This window comes from Motacilla alba, chromosome 1A (genome assembly GCF_015832195.1).
Source record: "Motacilla alba alba isolate MOTALB_02 chromosome 1A, Motacilla_alba_V1.0_pri, whole genome shotgun sequence".
In the NCBI taxonomy this organism is placed as follows: domain Eukaryota; kingdom Metazoa; phylum Chordata; class Aves; order Passeriformes; family Motacillidae; genus Motacilla; species Motacilla alba.
In genome coordinates, this window is record NC_052031.1 from 71,072,975 (window position 1) to 71,091,340 (window position 18,366).

The following is an 18,366-nucleotide window of genomic DNA, read 5'->3' on the forward strand; positions in this document are numbered from 1 at the left end:
GGACAGGCTAGGCAGGTGCTTGTTTGACACTCTGAACCAGTCCCCCGAGCTCAGAGCTGGATCTGGTGCACTCAGCATGTACAAGTGTGTTTGAGGAGAGAGCAGACAGCAGGGAACTTTGGGAAGTGCAATGTGAAGTCGGAAACCAGCGTGGTTAAAGTTTCTGTGCTTAGCTGATTGCTGCCCACGGCTGCCTTTGGTGCCTGCAGAGCAGCTTGGGCTGTGCTCACAGCTGTGTGGGAGCCCCAGCAGGGCACAGAACCTGAAATGGAAGCCCACTTCTCCCACTTCTGGGTAGGTGGGAGTGTCTCCACTGCAGTGTGTGGAGTTGCTTGTGCTGCTTTTATTTTTTTTTCCTTTTTAATTTTTTTTTTATTTTAACCATTGCTACAAGGGAAGCTTTCCCTGCTTGTTGTCCCTGAGCTCCTGCCTTCACCATTTTTATTTTGACTGATTTTTTTCCTCACCTAGTCACTAAGCCTCCAGAGGTGCTGTGTAAATTACAGCAGTCCCCTGGGACTGAGGCTGCAGCTCTTGATCTGCCCAGGAAGTCAGAAACCACGCTGGAGTCCCAAATCTGTATTTCACTCTTGGTAGCACATTGCTTTAATGCTTGGCCTCTGGCCTGGTCTGAAATCATTGCTAACATGAATATGCTCTTATATTTTTTTCCATTTTTTTTTTATTCTTTTACCCTTATTGCATCACGTTTCCTCTAGCCAAGAGGACAGAGGGAGGAGAATCTGGTGTCATTGCTGTGGCTCAATGAATACACAGTGGGTATAATGAAAGTGATGAGTTTGGCATTCCCTCCCCTTTCTCCTTGCCCTTCATGATGCAGTGTGCTAATCTGGATCTGCTGAACTCCAGATCCAGCTCCTGTGATGTACAGATGTCAGATAATGCTGTTCTCACACCACTGTAGCAACCAACCATCCAGCAACCACAGCAGTTGCTTTCATTAAAGCTGAACATTTCTGGAACACATCAATGTCTCCCTTTTTAATGAGTGAAAGGTTTTACTGAGCTCTGGAAAATGAAAAGTATTTCTTTTTGGAGAAAAAGATTTAACATCTTGAGAAGGCTTTGTGTTTCAGTAATGATGTGATTCTTACTTCTGTCAAACCATTGATCAGCTCTTAGTAGTGACATTCCTCCCTTTTCCCTCTCATTAAAAGTTCTGTGAATGTGTTTGGGAGAAGGGTGGGGGGAGAAAAAATGTGTTCTGGGATTAGAAAGTAACATTGCAACCATGTGCTGTCAGTTAGGGACTGGCCCAGTGAAAATCATATCAAAATATCATCTAGATGGCCAGCTGTGTTATCCTTTATTAAAGACTTTTTTTTTCTTGTGGCTACAGTGTCTACCCTAGGAACAGCTTCTTTTTTTCAAAATTGTGCCAAGATTTTAATAAGGTTGGCATGGCCATAGGACTAAGACAGGCTTTGAAGGCAAAAAGTTCTGGGTTCTAATTCTGGTTCAGCCTGAGGAGAATTGCTGGGGTTCTGCAACCCAGTTACAACCCAATTAAAATTTGTCATGTGGAAGGACCTAGCTCTGCCATGGAACTGCACACAGGTTTTCTGAAGACTGCATTTCCCTGATCCTTACGGGAAAATACAAAATTTGATAAGAGTGAAACCTGAAATAACTCTGTTAAAATTACTTGTGCACAAATACAAGATTACTTTTTCCAAATAAAAAAGCTGCATATCTAGACTTCCAGCCACATGGGATGCAGTTCCAGCCACTTTTTGTGGAACAGTCAGAGGAGGAGAAGCCTGAGGAGACTGACAGCAGTGATGCAGTTAAATTCATAGAAGTTGCACTGAAATTTAATGTACAAAGAAATGCTTTGGAAGATAAAATTTTAAGAATCTGACCTGTTTTCTGTAAGCACAAGTGAGCCTTTAATACTTAATCTAAATGAGAGTTGTGTATACATATATATTAATATGAACTTACATAGTACATGTGTTTTCTGACCATAAATATAGCCAGAAATTACCAGTCTGTAACTGAAAATAACTGGATATTTGGTGGGTGTGTTTTTTGGTGTGGTTAGAAGATGCTGGGAGAGCATTGATAGGATAAGGGTTTCTGAATGTCAATACCAGTTGTCCGGATCCTGCAGTTTGATGGGACAATTATGTTTAAATTTCCTGTAAGATATATAAAGAAATTATTTCCATGCATTTTATCTTTAGAGTAAGGCTGCATCTCTCTCCTGCAGGCTAAATCCCATTCCACAGCATAGGGGCATAAAGGGGAAATAAGTGACCAGCTCCTGCTACAACTACAGCAAGAACTTTACAAGAATTCTGTCAATTACCTTATTCCATACTTGCTAACAAAGATGTGTTTTGGCCAGAGCTCTAAAAATCATTAACATACATATAATAAAATTCTATAGATCCCTTATGTAAGTGCAAATGCTGGTTTGACTCAGGCATTGGTCAGGATGTGAGGGAATCGTTAAGTCAAACACATGCTACAAATTTTAATTGCTGTAACCAAATTATGGGAAAAAAAAGGTTATGGTGAGGAATTCTGAAGTTGATATTATGAAATGACCTGCCTGTACTGCAGATAAATCTGTCTCGCTGGAGAGCATTGCCAGAACTCACTAGTTAGCATTTTCACGTTTGAGTGCTGTGAGCAGGAGGGTGAAGCTTTCCTTTCCACAGTTTGCATGGATCATCACAGGGTGGCATGTCTGAGTTACTGTTTGATTTTCCCCCCTTCCCTGGCTCGGCAGCTGTTTGAAGGCATGAAGGCGTACCGAGGAGTGGACGGCAAAATCCGCCTGTTCCGGCCCGCCCTGAACATGGACAGGATGGCACGATCAGCACTGAGGACAACCCTGCCAGTACGTACCCAGGGCAGCTCCTGCTCCTTGCACAGGCTCCCCAGAGCAGCTCCTCACTGTCAGAGTGCACATCTCTGCAGCTTTTCACTGCAGCATTTGTCACACCCGCTTAAGTCTTGGATTGCGCAGTAAAACTTTGTTAGCAGATCTTACTCATTGAAGGAAACCCTTTAAGTGCTTATTTTAAAATCGGAACAGTGAGTGTTTTGCTTTCATTGTTGCCTCCCTGCTGCCTCAGAGTGTTCCTGAGGGATGGGTGCTGTTCTGCAGCTATTTGCATGCAGACAGCTGTCTGATCTGCTCTGGTGCTGATGTTCTCCCTTTCCTTCTTTGCATTTCAGTTAAGTTGTTCAGCCTTTTGAGTGCCTTTGGTTTTGGTCATGCCAGTAACTTAACACTGCTTTTAGCAATTGTATCTTGGCCTGTGAACTTCCTGAAGACTCGTTAGCTTAATTGCTGTAAGAACTTGGGAACTGTGGGAGGCTTGCTGGCCCCTTGGAGCTGTAAACCAGAGCACTCTCCTGTAGAAGAGGTGGTGCTGTATGCCCGGCTGAGTTGGCTGCACAAGGAGTTCTTCACATGCCTTGGAGACAAGAAGGGTCAGTGGCTCCTTTCTACCATCTCAGGAGGACACTTTAGGGCAGAGGAGGTCACCTGGGACACTGCACAAAAGGGCACAGTAGCTAAGACCATGGGATATTAAATTCTGTAAGGAGTGAACCCAAGGAAGATGTGAACCTCTGCAGCGTGTCACTGTTGCGTATCCTGAGGAGGAGCATGTGGATCTGTGAAGACCACAGTGTTCCAGCTTTATTTCTCCATTTGCTTTTCCCCCTTTCTGTTCCTTGGCAGTCTTTTGACCAGAAGGAGCTGTTGGAGTGCATCTGTAAGCTTGTGGAAGTGGAGCAGGAGTGGGTGCCCTACTCAACCTCTGCCAGCCTCTACATCCGTCCCACCCTCGTTGGAACTGAGGTGTGCAACATTTATTTTTCCCCTCTCTCTCTTTTTTTTTTTTGTTTATTTAGGTATGAGTCAAAGTCGTCCATCCATGCAGGGAAATACTCAGCAGTCAGTAGGTGACAGGATGAAGTTTGGGGGCAGATTGGTTTTATGGTTTTACTTGGGAGTCCACAGCACGAATTTAAGGTTGACCACAGTGCCACTCAGTGGGCACACTGGTTCAGAGCACGGAAAATAAACGGAGTTTCCTCCCACTGCTCTCAGTGGGAATGGAATGGGGTTGTTGATTGGGGTGGTGCTGAAAGGATAGTTGTACCTGACATGGTAACGTTAAAGTCCTAATAATTCTGAGAGAACATGATGGATCACAACTTGCTGTGTACTTTTTGTAATTTCAAGTCATATCTGAACGTAGGAGTTTTTGGAAGATTTTTCCCTGTAAATTGAGATGTCTCCAAAGAGACACTTTCAACAGAGCTAATGACTAGTCCCTCTGTCAGTTACTCTTGAAAACTGACCTTCTAAGAGGCTCCTTAGCAAATAGGTGTTAATGTGTCCTCTCTGAGTTTCGTGTGTGAGTCAGTTCTGCAGTGTTGATAAAGGGAATTACAAACAGAGTTTATTTTATTAAATCCTTCAGGGTTCTCTTTTTTTCAGCAGTAGCAAGACAGAAATGTACAATGGTAGAGCATAGGACAAGGAAGCTAAAGAATGTAGGTTCCAAGCTAGGCAAGCTAAACTCCTGCAATATCCCTATCTGTAAGTAGTTACCATATGTGAGCATTTTACATTTCACATAGGTTCTAGGACTCCATTAATTTAATACTTTATAAAGTAGTTGCAGATTTTCAGATTAAAGAATCTCCACTCAGTGACTGTAAGGTACTGATATTAAAATTGGGGTGTTTACCCCGTTTTTGTTTCTGGAAATTCTTTTGCTCTGAGCTTTGTTTCATGATAGCCAACCCTTGTGGCCTTTCACTATAACGTGTTGTTTCCAGGTTGCATGTGCTGCTAGGCTTTTATGAATCAATCAGAAACCCAGGCAGCACAGTCTTTTGAATGACCACATCAGCAAAAATACCAAGATCTCAGTTAATCCTGTTAAAAGTCTTTCTGAAGCAGCAGGGCAGGCAGAAATCAAAGGAACCCTTTCAGCACCTGGAGAAATTTGGCCAGCACCAGGCTTCTTACCTGCACCTTCAAGTATTGATGGGGATGACTTGGAGTGTGAGAAGTCAGCTCTCAGAGAGGAGGGGCAGAAAAAACTCTGACATTGTTGGTTATTTCCTGGGCTGTTGTGTGAGCTATTTTTAGCAGGCAAATAATTTTAGCTGTCACACAGGCCTTCAGAGAGCCAGCACTCAGCTCTAGCAATGCCACTTCTAAGTGGCACTGGACAGTTGTTCTCACTAATGCAGCTGACAGTGGTTTCTCCTCTGCTGTTACTGCTAGGAGTGGTCTTGCCACTCCTTCCCCCAGAAGGCTTTGTGGGCTTCTGGTATGATTAATTCATATTATTATATTTATATATTGTATTATATTAACATATTATATTATGTTGTATTCTATTGTATTTTGTTGTATTCTACTATTTTGTATTATATTCATATAATTGTATAGCACTTTGTTAAGCTAATCTTTGAATTCTCAAAAACTTGAAACTATTTGAGAGTACTAGAATAACATACAGATAAATGGAATGGCTGTAAGGGAATGGTGGCAGTATATAAAATTAGGGTTGTTGTGCTGCTTGGATGGGGGGAAGTTATAGAATTGTTTTTTATTCATTGCAGCACTTGGCACTGTCCTGGTAAAAGCACTCTCATGCTGCAGTCCCACTGAGAGCAGTGTTTCAAAAGCTGATGGTGCAGCCCCTGATGTTTGAAGGACACCAGTAACTTTTGGTTTGTTTGCATTTCTTTATTTTCAGCCTTCCCTTGGAGTGAAGAAGCCAACTAAAGCCCTGCTGTATGTCATTCTGAGCCCCGTGGGCCCTTACTTTGCAAGTGGAAGCTTTAATCCAATATCCTTGTGGGCAGATCCAAAATACGTGAGAGCGTGGAAAGGGGGAACAGGAGACTGCAAAGTGGGAGGGTAAGAAAACATCAGAAACATCATCCTGCCTTTTCTACACGGCTCACAGAGCAGATTTGGTTTTTAGTGAAGTATCTGATCCAGCAGAAACAGAGACATTAAATGCAGTAGTTAAATAAACAACGTACTGCAATGAAGAGTTCAGAATTGTACTTTGCTAATATTATTTATGCAACTCACTTGCATATTTTTGTTTGACTGTTCCAGCCAGTTGATTTTTTTGCAGCGCCTCAAGCTGAGGAGGTGCACCTGGGAGGTGTCCCTGTAATACTTTGGCTCCTGCCCTTGCAGCAGCTGACACTGGAGTTAGACTTTGTGCTGCATCATCAGTGCAGCAGCCTGCTGCCAGCGGAGCAGGGAGCAGCTCTGGCTGCTCACCTCCTTCCCTGGAGTGTCCTGGCCAGGAGTTTCTTTGCTAGGCAGGAGTCAGTAGCTGTCAAGTGCTGCTCAGCTGAGCTGGTAAAATAATCAGAGGGCAGGAAGATAACTTTCCTTCATTCAAGCTGATGTTCTGAACCTTTGCTCTTTGTTTATGAGATTTTGCTTACTTCTAGAAATAGCTTGTTTCCTGTGGATCCTTCATACATCAGCTGTGAAAAACAGCAGGATTGAGTCATTACGGGCTTGATTTGTGCCCAGAGGTGAGAACCTGGCCTCAGTGTGGGCAGCATTTTGGAGCTGCTGACTTTGTGTCTGGAAGGTTGTTGAAGATCAGAAGCAAAAAAGGCTTTTTTCCCCTCAAAGCAGCAGGCATTATTTAGTCAGGTTCACTCTGTAGGCAGCATTTTAGAAAAATTGCTCCTAAAGGATATGGAATTAATCTAGACACAGTTGCATTTCCTGAAGATGCTAGTTCTCTTAATATCTTTTATTAGGAAAAAAAATAGCTCACCTCTGGTGTTTTTTGTGCTCCAAGAGTTTCATCTAATGTATATTACCCACCTGACATGAGGTAGATGAATTAAAAAAAACCGAAACAACCAACCAAAAAACCCAAGAAAAACACCAAAAAATCCCAAAACCTGGAGGGGAATTGTTGCTCTCTCTCCCGTTAGCCAACTGCTAAATAAAGAGAAATGTTTTCTGAGGGTTTTCAGTTGCAATAATTACAATGTCCAGAATATGGAACAAGAGGTATGTTTAATAAAATTTGGATGGATATGTTTGAGTTGTTGCTGCTGTTCAGCCCTTCAAAGTTTTTGGGTTGTAGGTACAAACAATCTAGTAAAATGCTGGTGGAATACTTCCAGTGAAGATATCCCAGGGACAAGCAGTGACTGTTGCAGAGCACTTGCTCATGAGGTAGGTGTGCCCAAAATCTTGTTTAAATCGAGAAGATGCCCAACCAGGTACTGATAACTCTTTCTTTTTTTTTTTTTTTTTTTTTTTCTTTTTTTTTTCCTGAAGGAATTATGGTTCTTCTATTTATGCCCAGCAAGAAGCCCTGGAGTTTGGCTGCCAGCAGGTTTTGTGGCTCTATGGAGAAGATCACCAAATAACTGAAGTTGGAACGATGAATCTGTTTCTCTACTGGATAAATGAAGATGGAGGTATGGTGACATAAAGTGTGAAAACTTTAACAGAGCAGGTGATTGGGGCTGTAATCCACAGAATGATGGTTAGAATGCAGATCATAATCCTTTTAATGAAGATGGTTTAACTTAGAGGAAATGCAAGGGTCACTGGGTGACTGTTAGCTGTGAGAGAGGAGATCCTGGAGCAGCTGTGAGTGCTGCCTGCTGGTAACAGACCAAACTGCTGGGCTAGTCCCCATGCTCAGAAGGGCAGAGTTCAGCCTGCCCGAGGTCTCACATCAGCTTGGGTGCCAGCAGGATCTTTGGGCTCCAGGAGCTGTTGGCTCAGAAGCAGTGCAGGTGTGCTAAAGGCTGTGCAGCTCTTCAGGCTCTGTAGCTTTGAGTGGCTCCCATCATCTCTTGCTGGCCAGTCAAATATTCCTGAACCATATCCAAAAGTATTGCAGCATCCAATCCAAAACTGTTTTCTTTGGAGAATTTGAAGTTCTATCCAGCAGTGGCAGCAAGAGAAACACATCAGTGAGTGTCAGCTATCACTAATGCTCAAAAGATGCTTTCAAGATGTATTATCATTTTTGAACCTCTTTTTACCTCTTTCTACCCACAGTCATCTGAGCAAGGTGCATGCTGATTAAACTATTAAAACTAACTATTAAAACCAGCCAACTAAATGGGCATCTCAAAAGCACCCATTGGGTATGCAAGTATTCAGTGCTTGTGATAGCTGCACCTGATAACTGGTTTGGAAGACTACAGGCAAGGGAATAAAAGACTTTTCTTCCTTTTTTTTTTTTTTTTTTTTTTTTTCCCCAAGAAGAAAAAAGACTTTCTTCTTGAATAAAAGTCATTTTCTTCTCTCCAAGGAAATGAAGTGTTACTGAATTTTTGCATGGCAGCAGATGCAGGGGCCAGACTGATTTCATTGTGCCATGGGTACCTTTGAGAACTGTCAGCTTTCTGCAGAAAACAGGCAGCATTTTGTGGGGATAGCAGTGGGCCTTGGATAATGTAGGATCCAGCTACCTGACTCCCATCTCCAATTCTGTTGTTTGTTCTTCTGCAAAGTCTTTACCACATTTGTAAGAAGAGGGATGATAGTCCCTCAGTGCTGAATGAGTCTTTGAAGCTTTATGAAGTGATAAATATTAGACATTTTCTTGTTGTTGCAGCAGCAGTTGTCAGTGTCGATGGATGGCCAAATTTATGCCTCATGGAACTTAGCTGGAAAAACATGAAAATAGATTTTGGCTCGTTCTGCCCAGGGAAGGACACTGAAGCAGGGACATAATTAGAATTCAATGTTCTCATTGTCCTTACACCAGGAATATGCTGGAATTCTGCAGCTGCAGCACCGTGCCGTTCCAAAGAGCTGCCAATCACTGTGCCGCCAGTGCAGGGCTCAATGGTGCCATTGTGAGGTGGCCGTAGCAAACAACTTGTAATTCCTGCCACCCAGGAGGGCCGGCTGCTGGCAGACCTGTCCTTTCACAGGACATGGGCATCATCCTCATGGAGCCCTGTGCTGTCTGCCAGGGTGCTCAGCAACTCCTCATTTGTGGCATCTTTGGCTGAGAATCACCCTGTGCCATCACATACCTGCCTGTGGCTTTGCGTGGGGGTTTGGATCTGCTTGTCACTGTGTTCTGTCACTGCACAAAGGACACTCACTCACGCTGTGCTTTGGTTTCGTTACGCAAATGCTGCAGCTGAGAGGGATCAAAAAAAGTGAGGCAGAAACTGCAGATCATCATCAAAAGAAAATGCCCATCTTTGTGTGTGCTGAGGTGCTGCTGGCAGCTGAGCTGCTCTCCTTGGTTTAGAAGCAGAGGCTTATCCCAGTGAAGCCTGGCCTGGGGGACAGCCATGCTCCCAGTGGGAGCAGGCTTTCCTGCAGCCTGTGTGCCTAAAGGTGACATCTTGTCCTGCGTGGCAGGAGGAGCCTGAAAATAGAAAATATTCTGTTTGTAACATCAAGGGGGGAGCAGGGTAAAAAAACTGCTCAGTTTTTGGTAGAACATGACTTGTTCCATACTGTTCTTCATTCCCACTGCTGCTCTGAGGCTTATAACATGGCCAAAACTGGATCCCTGCTATTGAATAAATACCTCATTCATCAAATCCTATTTATAGTTCACTAAGTGAAAAATTTAGTCACCCTACAGTTCCTTCCTCATGCCTCTTCAGAGCATAAAACTATCCCAGGACACTCTTGACATTGAAGCTCACTTCCTCTTCTGCCTAGAATATATGCTTGGCTTTAAAAAAGCCTTTAAAATATCTTAAAATTGAAACATATGTCCAACCTGAAGATTGCTAGCTATGAAATCTGTGTGCAGTTTTGAAAAATTCCATTTCTTCAAAATGATTTGCAACCATTTGGGCTCTGCTTCCATCTTTAATGCTAAGGCACTGTGAATAGTATTCAGGCATTATTTAATATTTGTGTGCTGCCATTGAAATGGTGATTAATGGTCCCCACTTCAAAATTTCATAAATTAAACAGTAAATCTGTTAAAAGATTCTCTGGAACAATCAGGTAAAATGTAAGGCACGTTTGCTAAGTATTCTGTAGTAGGAACATTAGTTGTGCTGCAAAAGTGTCTTGTACAATTACAGTGCTAACAAAATCAGGATTGCAGCTTCTGTTCTAGCAGAGAGTCCAAGCAGCAGAGTGAAGGGGAGAGCAGCAAATGATTGAGGTGGCAGACAAAGCAAAGGATGAAAAAGTAATTGAGGAAAGCAAATGAACAGACAGACACAAATGCAGTGATTGCATGAGGGAAGAAAGGACAAAGACCCAGGACAAACTGGTAGAAGGAATTAGCTGTTAATATCAGTGAAAATGGGGTTTTCTGGGTTCTCCTTGATCCTGAAGTTCACTTTGCTGAAGTGTACATTTGGGTGAATTTCTCAGCATTGTTGCAGCCCGCCTAGTCCCGAAGGCGTCCCAGGAGTGCAGTCTCACCCGCTGTGTTCATAGGCACAGGTGTTTCAAAGCTGCAGCTGTGTAACAGGGAACAGCTCGTTTTAAAAACCCCTTTAAACTCTCTGGTGGAATTGTGTTGTTAGAGCAAGCCTGTAGCAGGTTGAACAGGGCACTGGGCAGGCAGTACTGCTAGCAGAACAACAACAGGAGTCAGCTGAAGAAAAACCCTGCCATTTCCCCTCACATGCCTTCCTTCTGCTTCTTGCAGCTATACATTTCAAGCCCATCAAAATAACTCGGAAGGCAAGTGCAGTCTGTGAGCTCACAGTCTGTTTTTTGGGAGATGGACACACTGATGTCATATGGAGCCTGCTTTGGCATCGGTTCCCAGGGAGGATGAGCTTTGGCATGCCTTGTTGGATGGTGTTACCATCCCTGCCGGGTACCAGGGGAGCAGATGTTCCCTGGCTGGCCCCAGGCTGGTAGGCATCATGTGCACACTTGACAAAATTCTACAGAGCAGCCTGTTTGGAACGTTTTGAGACTTTCCTGTCCTGTCTGCTCAGTGCTGTTTGGCAGCTGGTTTGGCCTGGCACCTTTTCAAACTAGCTCAAATCAATTAATAAATGTTATTGAGCTTCAACAGGTCCTGGGCAAGATCTGTGGCAACATCACCAGACAGAGAAGTGTAATCACAATCACAGTCTTTGGCATCAAAGTCCACAGTATCTGAAGTTTTCTGTTGAAGAAAGGAGTGCATTAGATTGTGACTGGGTCACAAATGCAGAATATCAGGTTTACAGTGTTTAGAATCAGGTGAGCCCTGTGGCTCGTGGAAATTTTTTAAAATCTTCTGCTGGTGATAGTTGTGCCAGAATTAGGACCAGACATGCATCACAAAGAGGAGTGAGCCAGACAGACTCCAGAAGGGAAATGCTGTTATTCCTGAGTGTCTGAGGAAGAAGAGAGGGCTGATGGAATGAGAAGTCTGGGGTAGGCTGGGGAATGACACTGACTAGTCAAACCAGAGCAGAGCCTACAGCCTGTTCTAGGCAGCATTTCTGTACATTTTGGTATGGCACTGTTACTGATGTGTGTATAGATCCTCATAAAAGGAACTTGGAAGCACTGGTAGGAGAGTTCAAATGAATAAATTGAGGGGTAGCTGTATTAGAGAGTTACACAGTTACAGGTACAATGCACTGAGGAATAAAACCACCTCCAAGGCATTAGCCATGTATATATTAATGTATTAAATGTTTCTTCCTTGCCCAAAAGGTGGGGAAGAAATGTATTTAATACATTAATATCTAAAGGTTATAATAGAAGGTGAATATAAAGGTTCCAAACACTCAACAACAACTTACCTGAACTGAGTATCTCTCTGTGTTCTTGGAGAACTCTGGTAAATGTTGCATCTTACAGGGTAGGGATTGGTTTTGGTGCCACAGAATCATGGAATGTCCCTTGTAAGGGATCCACGTGTTTGGTGTAATAGCAGTAAACTTCTGTTTGTTTGTTTTTCAACCGGTGCTTCTCTTTTGTTTGGCAGAGAATGAGCTGGCAACGCCACCTTTAGATGGCATCATCCTTCCAGGAGTGACAAGGCAAAGCATTTTGGATCTGGCACGCAGCTGGGTGAGTGTTTTGGCAATAATGGTTTCAATTGTCATGTTATAACTTCAGCAGAAGCCAACATTTCTGGTGCTCAGTATCCTAAAGTTCAGCTGATTTGGTTGAATTGTATGATCATACACCAGTCTGGCTTCCTTCAACAAAGGCCTGGGTTGGGGGGGACCTTAAAGATGATTTCATTCCAGCCCCCTGCCATGGGCAGGGACACCTTGCCCTGTCCCAGGCTGCTCAGAGCCCATCCCAGCTGGCATTGGAAAGGACTTTAAAGGCCATCTATTCCAGCCTCCCTGCAGTGAGCAGGGGCATCTTCCACTGGATCAGACTGCTCAGAGCTGTGTCCAGCCTGTCAGAAACCCTGCTTTCTGGGTCCCCTTGGATGGCACTGCTTCCCTTCAGCCTGTCAGCCCCAGCACACAGCTTGGTGCTGCTGGCTGAGCATGCACTCAGTCCCTTTAACCTAAGGGAACTCAGGGTGTGCTAATTCAGGGATTGTCAGGAGCATCACCAGAATACCCACACCTGTCACACAGAACAATACCAAGCTTGTTAAAGTAGCTCCATGCTGTATTTAACATGAAAATTCTCATTAAATCCACTGGTACCAGCAACTCAGAGCAAGGAAACAAAGAATTACTGTGCATGACCATAGCTGTACCTCAGTCATCAGCTCATTATTTCTGCATTTGGTTCTCATGCTTCCAACCTTGTTTCTGCTAACAAGCATGCAGCCTGCCCAGCCACAGTCTTGCTGTCTGTCTGGTTCCTGCTCCTGTTCTGTAGTGCAGCAGTCCAAGAGCTTATTTGGACACACTAGATCAAATCTTGAAACGCAGCAAACTCTGCCTTGCTGTATTCAGAGGTTTTATTGCAGCCTGGGTGAGGATGCTGCACAGCCAGAGGCTCATCAAACCCAGGACCCTGTCTCCTGGATTTGCCTGGGATTATGTTTAGAGTGGAATAACAGGAAGACCATGTACATGAAATAAAAATTTCAAAGTCTGACCTTTATTTTTTTTTTCTTGAAACACATCCCTTCAGTTGATTCCTGTGTACTCTTCAACCTTGTGGAAGGTAAAACACTCCCAGTATCAACACTGCAGTGCAAATGGCTTTACTCATACCTGTAGTACAGTTGATTTTTGTATGTGACAGCTGTGTGCAGGCTACAGTGGAATGTTTCACTAGGGATCAAAAAACTGCATCACACAAATTGGCCTGGCAGGTGAAATGAATCAACAGAATGTATCTTAGGAACTGTCTGAGAGTGGGATGCAAATTGATATAATTGAGTAATTTTTGGACAAACCAACATTTAGAGACCATGAGAAGAGAGATCCAGTGTCCCAGAACAATTGTTCTTTGTTATTCCTAATGTGACACTGATACCCTGCACCAGGCCAGAGGAAAGTGTCACTTAATCATCAGCACTGCATCTGGCAAACCACTGGCATCTTTTGATGAAAATCTATTCTGTGTGAAACTGGCATGTTTGAAAAGATCACAAGATCAGAGTCAAAACTTGACTTACTGTCACTAGGCTAAAAGTCCTGTTGGAAATGTTTCAGTGTAGAAAACAAAACCAGTAATGGGTTTTTTTTTAACTTTTTCCAATTTTTGTGGTTGCTGCTTCTTGTGCAGGGAGAATTCAAAGTGTCTGAGCGATACATCACCATGAGTGACCTGACAGCTGCCTTGGAAGAGAACAGAGTAAAGGAGATGTTTGGTGCTGGAACAGCTTGCATTGTATGTCCCATCTCTAAAATTTTATATAAGGGCAAGGTAAGGAAATGTCTCTTTTTTTTTTTTTCACCCCTTTCCTTTTTTTTTTTTTTTTTTTTTTCTGAATTTTATCACAGTTAATTGCAACTGGAAGCCAAAACCAAGGCAGATAGAAAGGGTGCACTGCCTGGAAGGGTGAGCAGTGTCAGTGTTGTTTCCCAAGTTAGTTACTGGTTGTCAGAGGGGAACTTTTGTCATCTGGGGTTTTTCCTAATACATGAAAATATAAAATCTCAAGTGAAAAGTGAAAGTCACTTTCACTTTGACTTTCACTTTATGTGAAAGTCAAAGAAAAAAACTAGTTCCCAGCCTGTTTGCAAGTGTAGAAAAATACATTCTTCTGCATTTCTTTTACTCACTATTTTTTGCTAAGGTACCTGGAAGGGTGAGGAGAGAAAAGACTTCTACAGGGAACCAAATTTCTGAGCCACTGCTGTCCTTCCTTCTCAAGTTCCTCTCTTGTTCACCCCTCACTGCAGGGATCCCAGCTCTGCTGGAAGGAGTTTCAAGGCAGTGCACAGCTGCCTTCACCCACTGTTCACCATGTGGGAGATCTCTCCTGCACAGGTGGAATTCCCCAGGCATTCAGAATGTTAAGCTGATTTGATGCTGTTTAGTCAGCACAAAGTTAGTTCAGAGCTCTAGGGGCAGTGCAGCTGCATAAAGGGTTGTGCTTTGTCCACTGAACACGATAAGTACAATAAATGTCTGTTAGGTGATACTTCCTGAATGAATAAAATAGAATAAATGGATAAAATAAATGTAAATAAGTGTATAAATATATAAAATAAATTATATTACCTGATGCTAAGATAATATGAGGCATTGAGATGCTGAGTGAGAAGTACTGGAAATATAAGTTGTATTTCTACACAATATACCTTGAAATGAAATGCTGTATATGATGTCACCTCTCTTGCCTGCACAAAATTCCCTCCATTTTGGACAGGTCTCTTGGAAGGCTCAGGTTAGCCTTTCTTGAACAGGAGCATAACAGCTGAACTCTCTAACTTTTCACTGGCTTAGCAACACCCCCCTATTTAAAAAAACCAACCAACCAAAAACTCAGCAAAAATCCCCAAACTAACCACCCTTTCCTACTCATAAGGAGGACTGGCCAGCATGATAAGTATTTATTAAAACTTCTGGCAGCCATAAGGTATTCATATATATTTAAAGCTATTATTAAATGTCATTCTCTTTCTCTCCCCTTCACCCTCTCCTTTATTCCATGGCAGCACTTGCACATCCCAACTATGGAGAATGGGCCTGAGGTAACAACCCGTTTCCTGAAGAAGCTAACTGATATCCAGGTAAGGTGTTCCCTCTTCTGTAACCAGGTAAAATAATAAAAGGTGAACGTTTGAAAGGAGTGGAAAATTATATTTTTGGTATTGCTGCTACAGATGGCATTATATAACAGTGTAGACCCTTTTGTCTAGTTTGATTATTCTGCCAGTTTTCTTTCCTTGAGAAAGTATGGTAGAGATGAAATATGATGAAATATAATGTAATTTTTCCTTACTCATCTTGGAAGCTGGGTAAGGGTTTCAAGGTATTACTGTTACCAGTGAAATCTAACACTATTGTTAAAGGTTGCTTTTTAAGGGAAAAAGACAGGCTTATGCAGCATCTTAACCACAGTCACAAATGAGTACAGGTTATTCAGTAAGGCAGTTCAACACTCACTGGGCACAGCCAGCTGATCACCATTTCCATTTATCTTTCCAATCACATGGTCACTTCTCATTTTTAAAGCAGTTCCCTCCTCTGTCATGTGCTAAATATCAAAGTCTGTTTGGAATCTGTGCTTTATCTCCATGTCTGGGCATTTCAGGAGCCATTTCAGGTAAAGCCAGTGAGCAGCAGGTGATTGCCCTTCTTATTAAAGTTGCCTGGGTTTTTTCCTTATTTAGTGTAGTTTATGGTGTGGGGGATTTGGGGATAGGAGAAGAGCTTGGCAAGTTTCAAAGCCCCTTTATTTCAGATCTGATAGCAGTTGCTTGGCAGTATTGCCAGGATTTCTTCAGACTGACTCTGATGGTTTCCGTTCTACATTTTTGGCTCCAAGTGTTCTTAGATTTGCCACTAAAATTTGTATGTTCCTGCCAGCAGTCCTGTGATCTGTGTCTTTCTCCCGTGAGACAGTGAGCAGTGCAAGACAAAGGTATCCAGCCTTTTCCCTGAGGGGTGCTTCCATGCCCTCCCCGATCACAGAGGGTCAGAAAGGGCCCACAGTGGTCCTCTGGTGCCAGTTCCAGCAGGGTCATCCTGCCCATGGCCCAGCGTGTGTCCAGACAGTTTTGGAATATCCCCAAACTGGACAGTCTGTCCAGTGCTCAGGCACTGCACAATAAACAAGTTCTTGCTCCTGTTCAGGTGGAACTTCTGGGCATCAGTTCCTGCCCATTGCCTCTTGCCTTATCACCCTGGTGCTCCACCACCAGCCAAGGCTCAGGAGGAGGCTGAAAAAGTGTGGATGGTTACTAAACATTATCTTTCTGGGACCTTTTCACTTCACTTGACTGTTGATGTGGACCTTTTCACCTTTCAGCTAGTCTGTGTTCATTAGTTACGTGCCAGGAGTAAGTTTGTTACTCCTGGAAAATGCTGGACTATGTCTGCTTAATTCTGGGTTCTCTTCCTTCTTTAAAAAAACCCAGGAGAGTTAGAAGACATAATCATTGCAAACCATTTTTTAAATCATTGATTTTAAAGAGATTGGTGGTTGCTTCTCCATTGAGAGTCAATCAGTGGTTGCTGGTTGTGTTTCTGCACCTTTCTGTCTGTGGAGAGATGGGCTCATATCCAGAAGGACTTGATGTTGCCCAGAAAACAATGCTGCAACACAAAAAGTGGACTATATAACCACCTTAAAATGTCAGAGGAGAATCTTTGATCAAGATCTTCTATATTCTCTACCAGGAGAAAAAATAGCAGACCTCTTTGCATTATCATTGGATTATTGTTGAATCATTTGGACAATCTGAGGCTGCAATTCCAAAGAATCTTCCAGTTTTGAAGCATGAAGTGCAGTAACAGTCCAACACAGCTTTGGTCTCTGTGCTGTTCTGCTGCCTGAACTGGGGCAGTGTATCCATCTCATGTTGAACCATGGGAATTTTTTAAAATGCAGGAATTCTCAGCAGCACCACGTCCTGCATGTGAACCTGTGACCAAAAGGTGCAGCTCCATATCCACTGTTGTTGCACCAGTTCCCTTGTGTAGAGCACGTGCTGCTTTTATGATTTTCATATTCTGTTCATTGTTGTGTTTCCAAGTCTGGTTTCCTGCTGTTCTCTTGCAAGTCTGCTGTGTTCAGTGGGATGTCTTTAGATGTGAGCAGCTGCTCAGTGGAACCAGAGCTGGAGTGACAAATCAGAAACTCATGGGCAGAACTGATTCAATTTCTCATGCCAGTTGAGAGGGACAGTGGTGGCACTGCAATACACACTTCCCTTCCTGTCACTGAGTAGGTATCATGATTACTAAAGGCTGATAAAGACTTCAAGTTAAAGAACATACATTATATAAATTAATGGTGTGCCTATGAATGAGAGAGTAACAGTACACTCTTCATAGCTGCTTGAGTTAAAAGATTTAGGGATGAGGTTCTTTTCTCTGGGAATACACTCACTGAAATAGACTCGTGTTTCTGTGGGTTTGCATCCCTGCTTTGAGAATAAACAAGCTTTTGCTGTGCCCTTTAAAACATGGATTAAGCTGCAACTTGGAAGGGATGGATAGAAAATAAGATATACTGCTTATGCCACATGTTATTAAATACATTTAAACGCTGCAGGCAAGACAGCAGAGAAGGGGCATTTAATCAAAGCCCCTTTCTTTCTCTGGGCAGTGATAAACAACCAGGAAAGGACCATGTCTGCGTTAATTTTTACAAAGAACGACCTGGAGGTGGTGGACAGTGGGAGAGGGATCACATTGACTAGCCTGAGATCACAAAGCCCTTATCAGAATTAAAAATGGAAGATAAATCTGCTTTTATTTGCAGAAAGAAACGATTTTCATTGTGGTATTGCAGCTTTTAATTCTGGGAGCAGGTGCAAACTCTAGTCAAATGGTAACTCAGACTGGTCCCTGCAACAATTTCTGTATTGGATCATTGCTGCCTAAAGATAACAAAATTTACAAATGACTGCAGCTGCAGAGCAGGAGCAGCAGAGTTAATAATGAAAAGAAGAAGTAGATGTAATCATTTTGAAGGGCAGTTAGAGCCTTGCCTGCTGGAGTAAGGAGTAAAACACAAACCCACTGAACGCCATTCCTCTGTGGGTCTAGAAGTGTGTTTCTTCTGGCTCATCCTGGTTTGGAGCTGTTGTCTTTTCCCTGCTTTAGTCACCTGTTATCACTTTTCCTGCTGATGCAGAATCTGTATTGGAGGAACTTCCTTTTTTCCACTCTGGAGAAATAAAGTGATCATTTTATCCTACATAAAACATCTAAAATCAGTTTTCATTTCTTGGTTGAAGGTGTTTTCAAGCTGCCTGAGTATAACACTCTTAAGGGAAAGGACTCCCATCTGCTGCTGTCTCTCCACCTCTGAA

General features: G+C 42.9%; 1 protein-coding gene across 5 annotated transcripts in view; it reads left to right on the forward strand.

Moving 5' to 3' along the window:
* The window catches only part of BCAT1 (branched chain amino acid transaminase 1), a 57,841-nt gene that overhangs the window by 31,162 nt on the left and 8,313 nt on the right, over positions 1–18,366 (forward strand). For 4 of the 5 annotated variants that reach the window (XM_038153912.1, XM_038153913.1, XM_038153914.1 and 1 more), the window contains 8 exons: positions 720–776; positions 2,759–2,869; positions 3,722–3,841; positions 5,763–5,926; positions 7,334–7,476; positions 11,940–12,025; positions 13,661–13,801; positions 15,040–15,114. In XM_038153912.1, coding sequence (XP_038009840.1) covers positions 720–776; positions 2,759–2,869; positions 3,722–3,841; positions 5,763–5,926; positions 7,334–7,476; positions 11,940–12,025; positions 13,661–13,801; positions 15,040–15,114 — 897 coding nt within the window. The remainder of the gene's footprint in view (positions 1–719; positions 777–2,758; positions 2,870–3,721; positions 3,842–5,762; positions 5,927–7,333; positions 7,477–11,939; positions 12,026–13,660; positions 13,802–15,039; positions 15,115–18,366) is intronic. The other variant, XM_038153916.1, reaches the window with a different exon arrangement.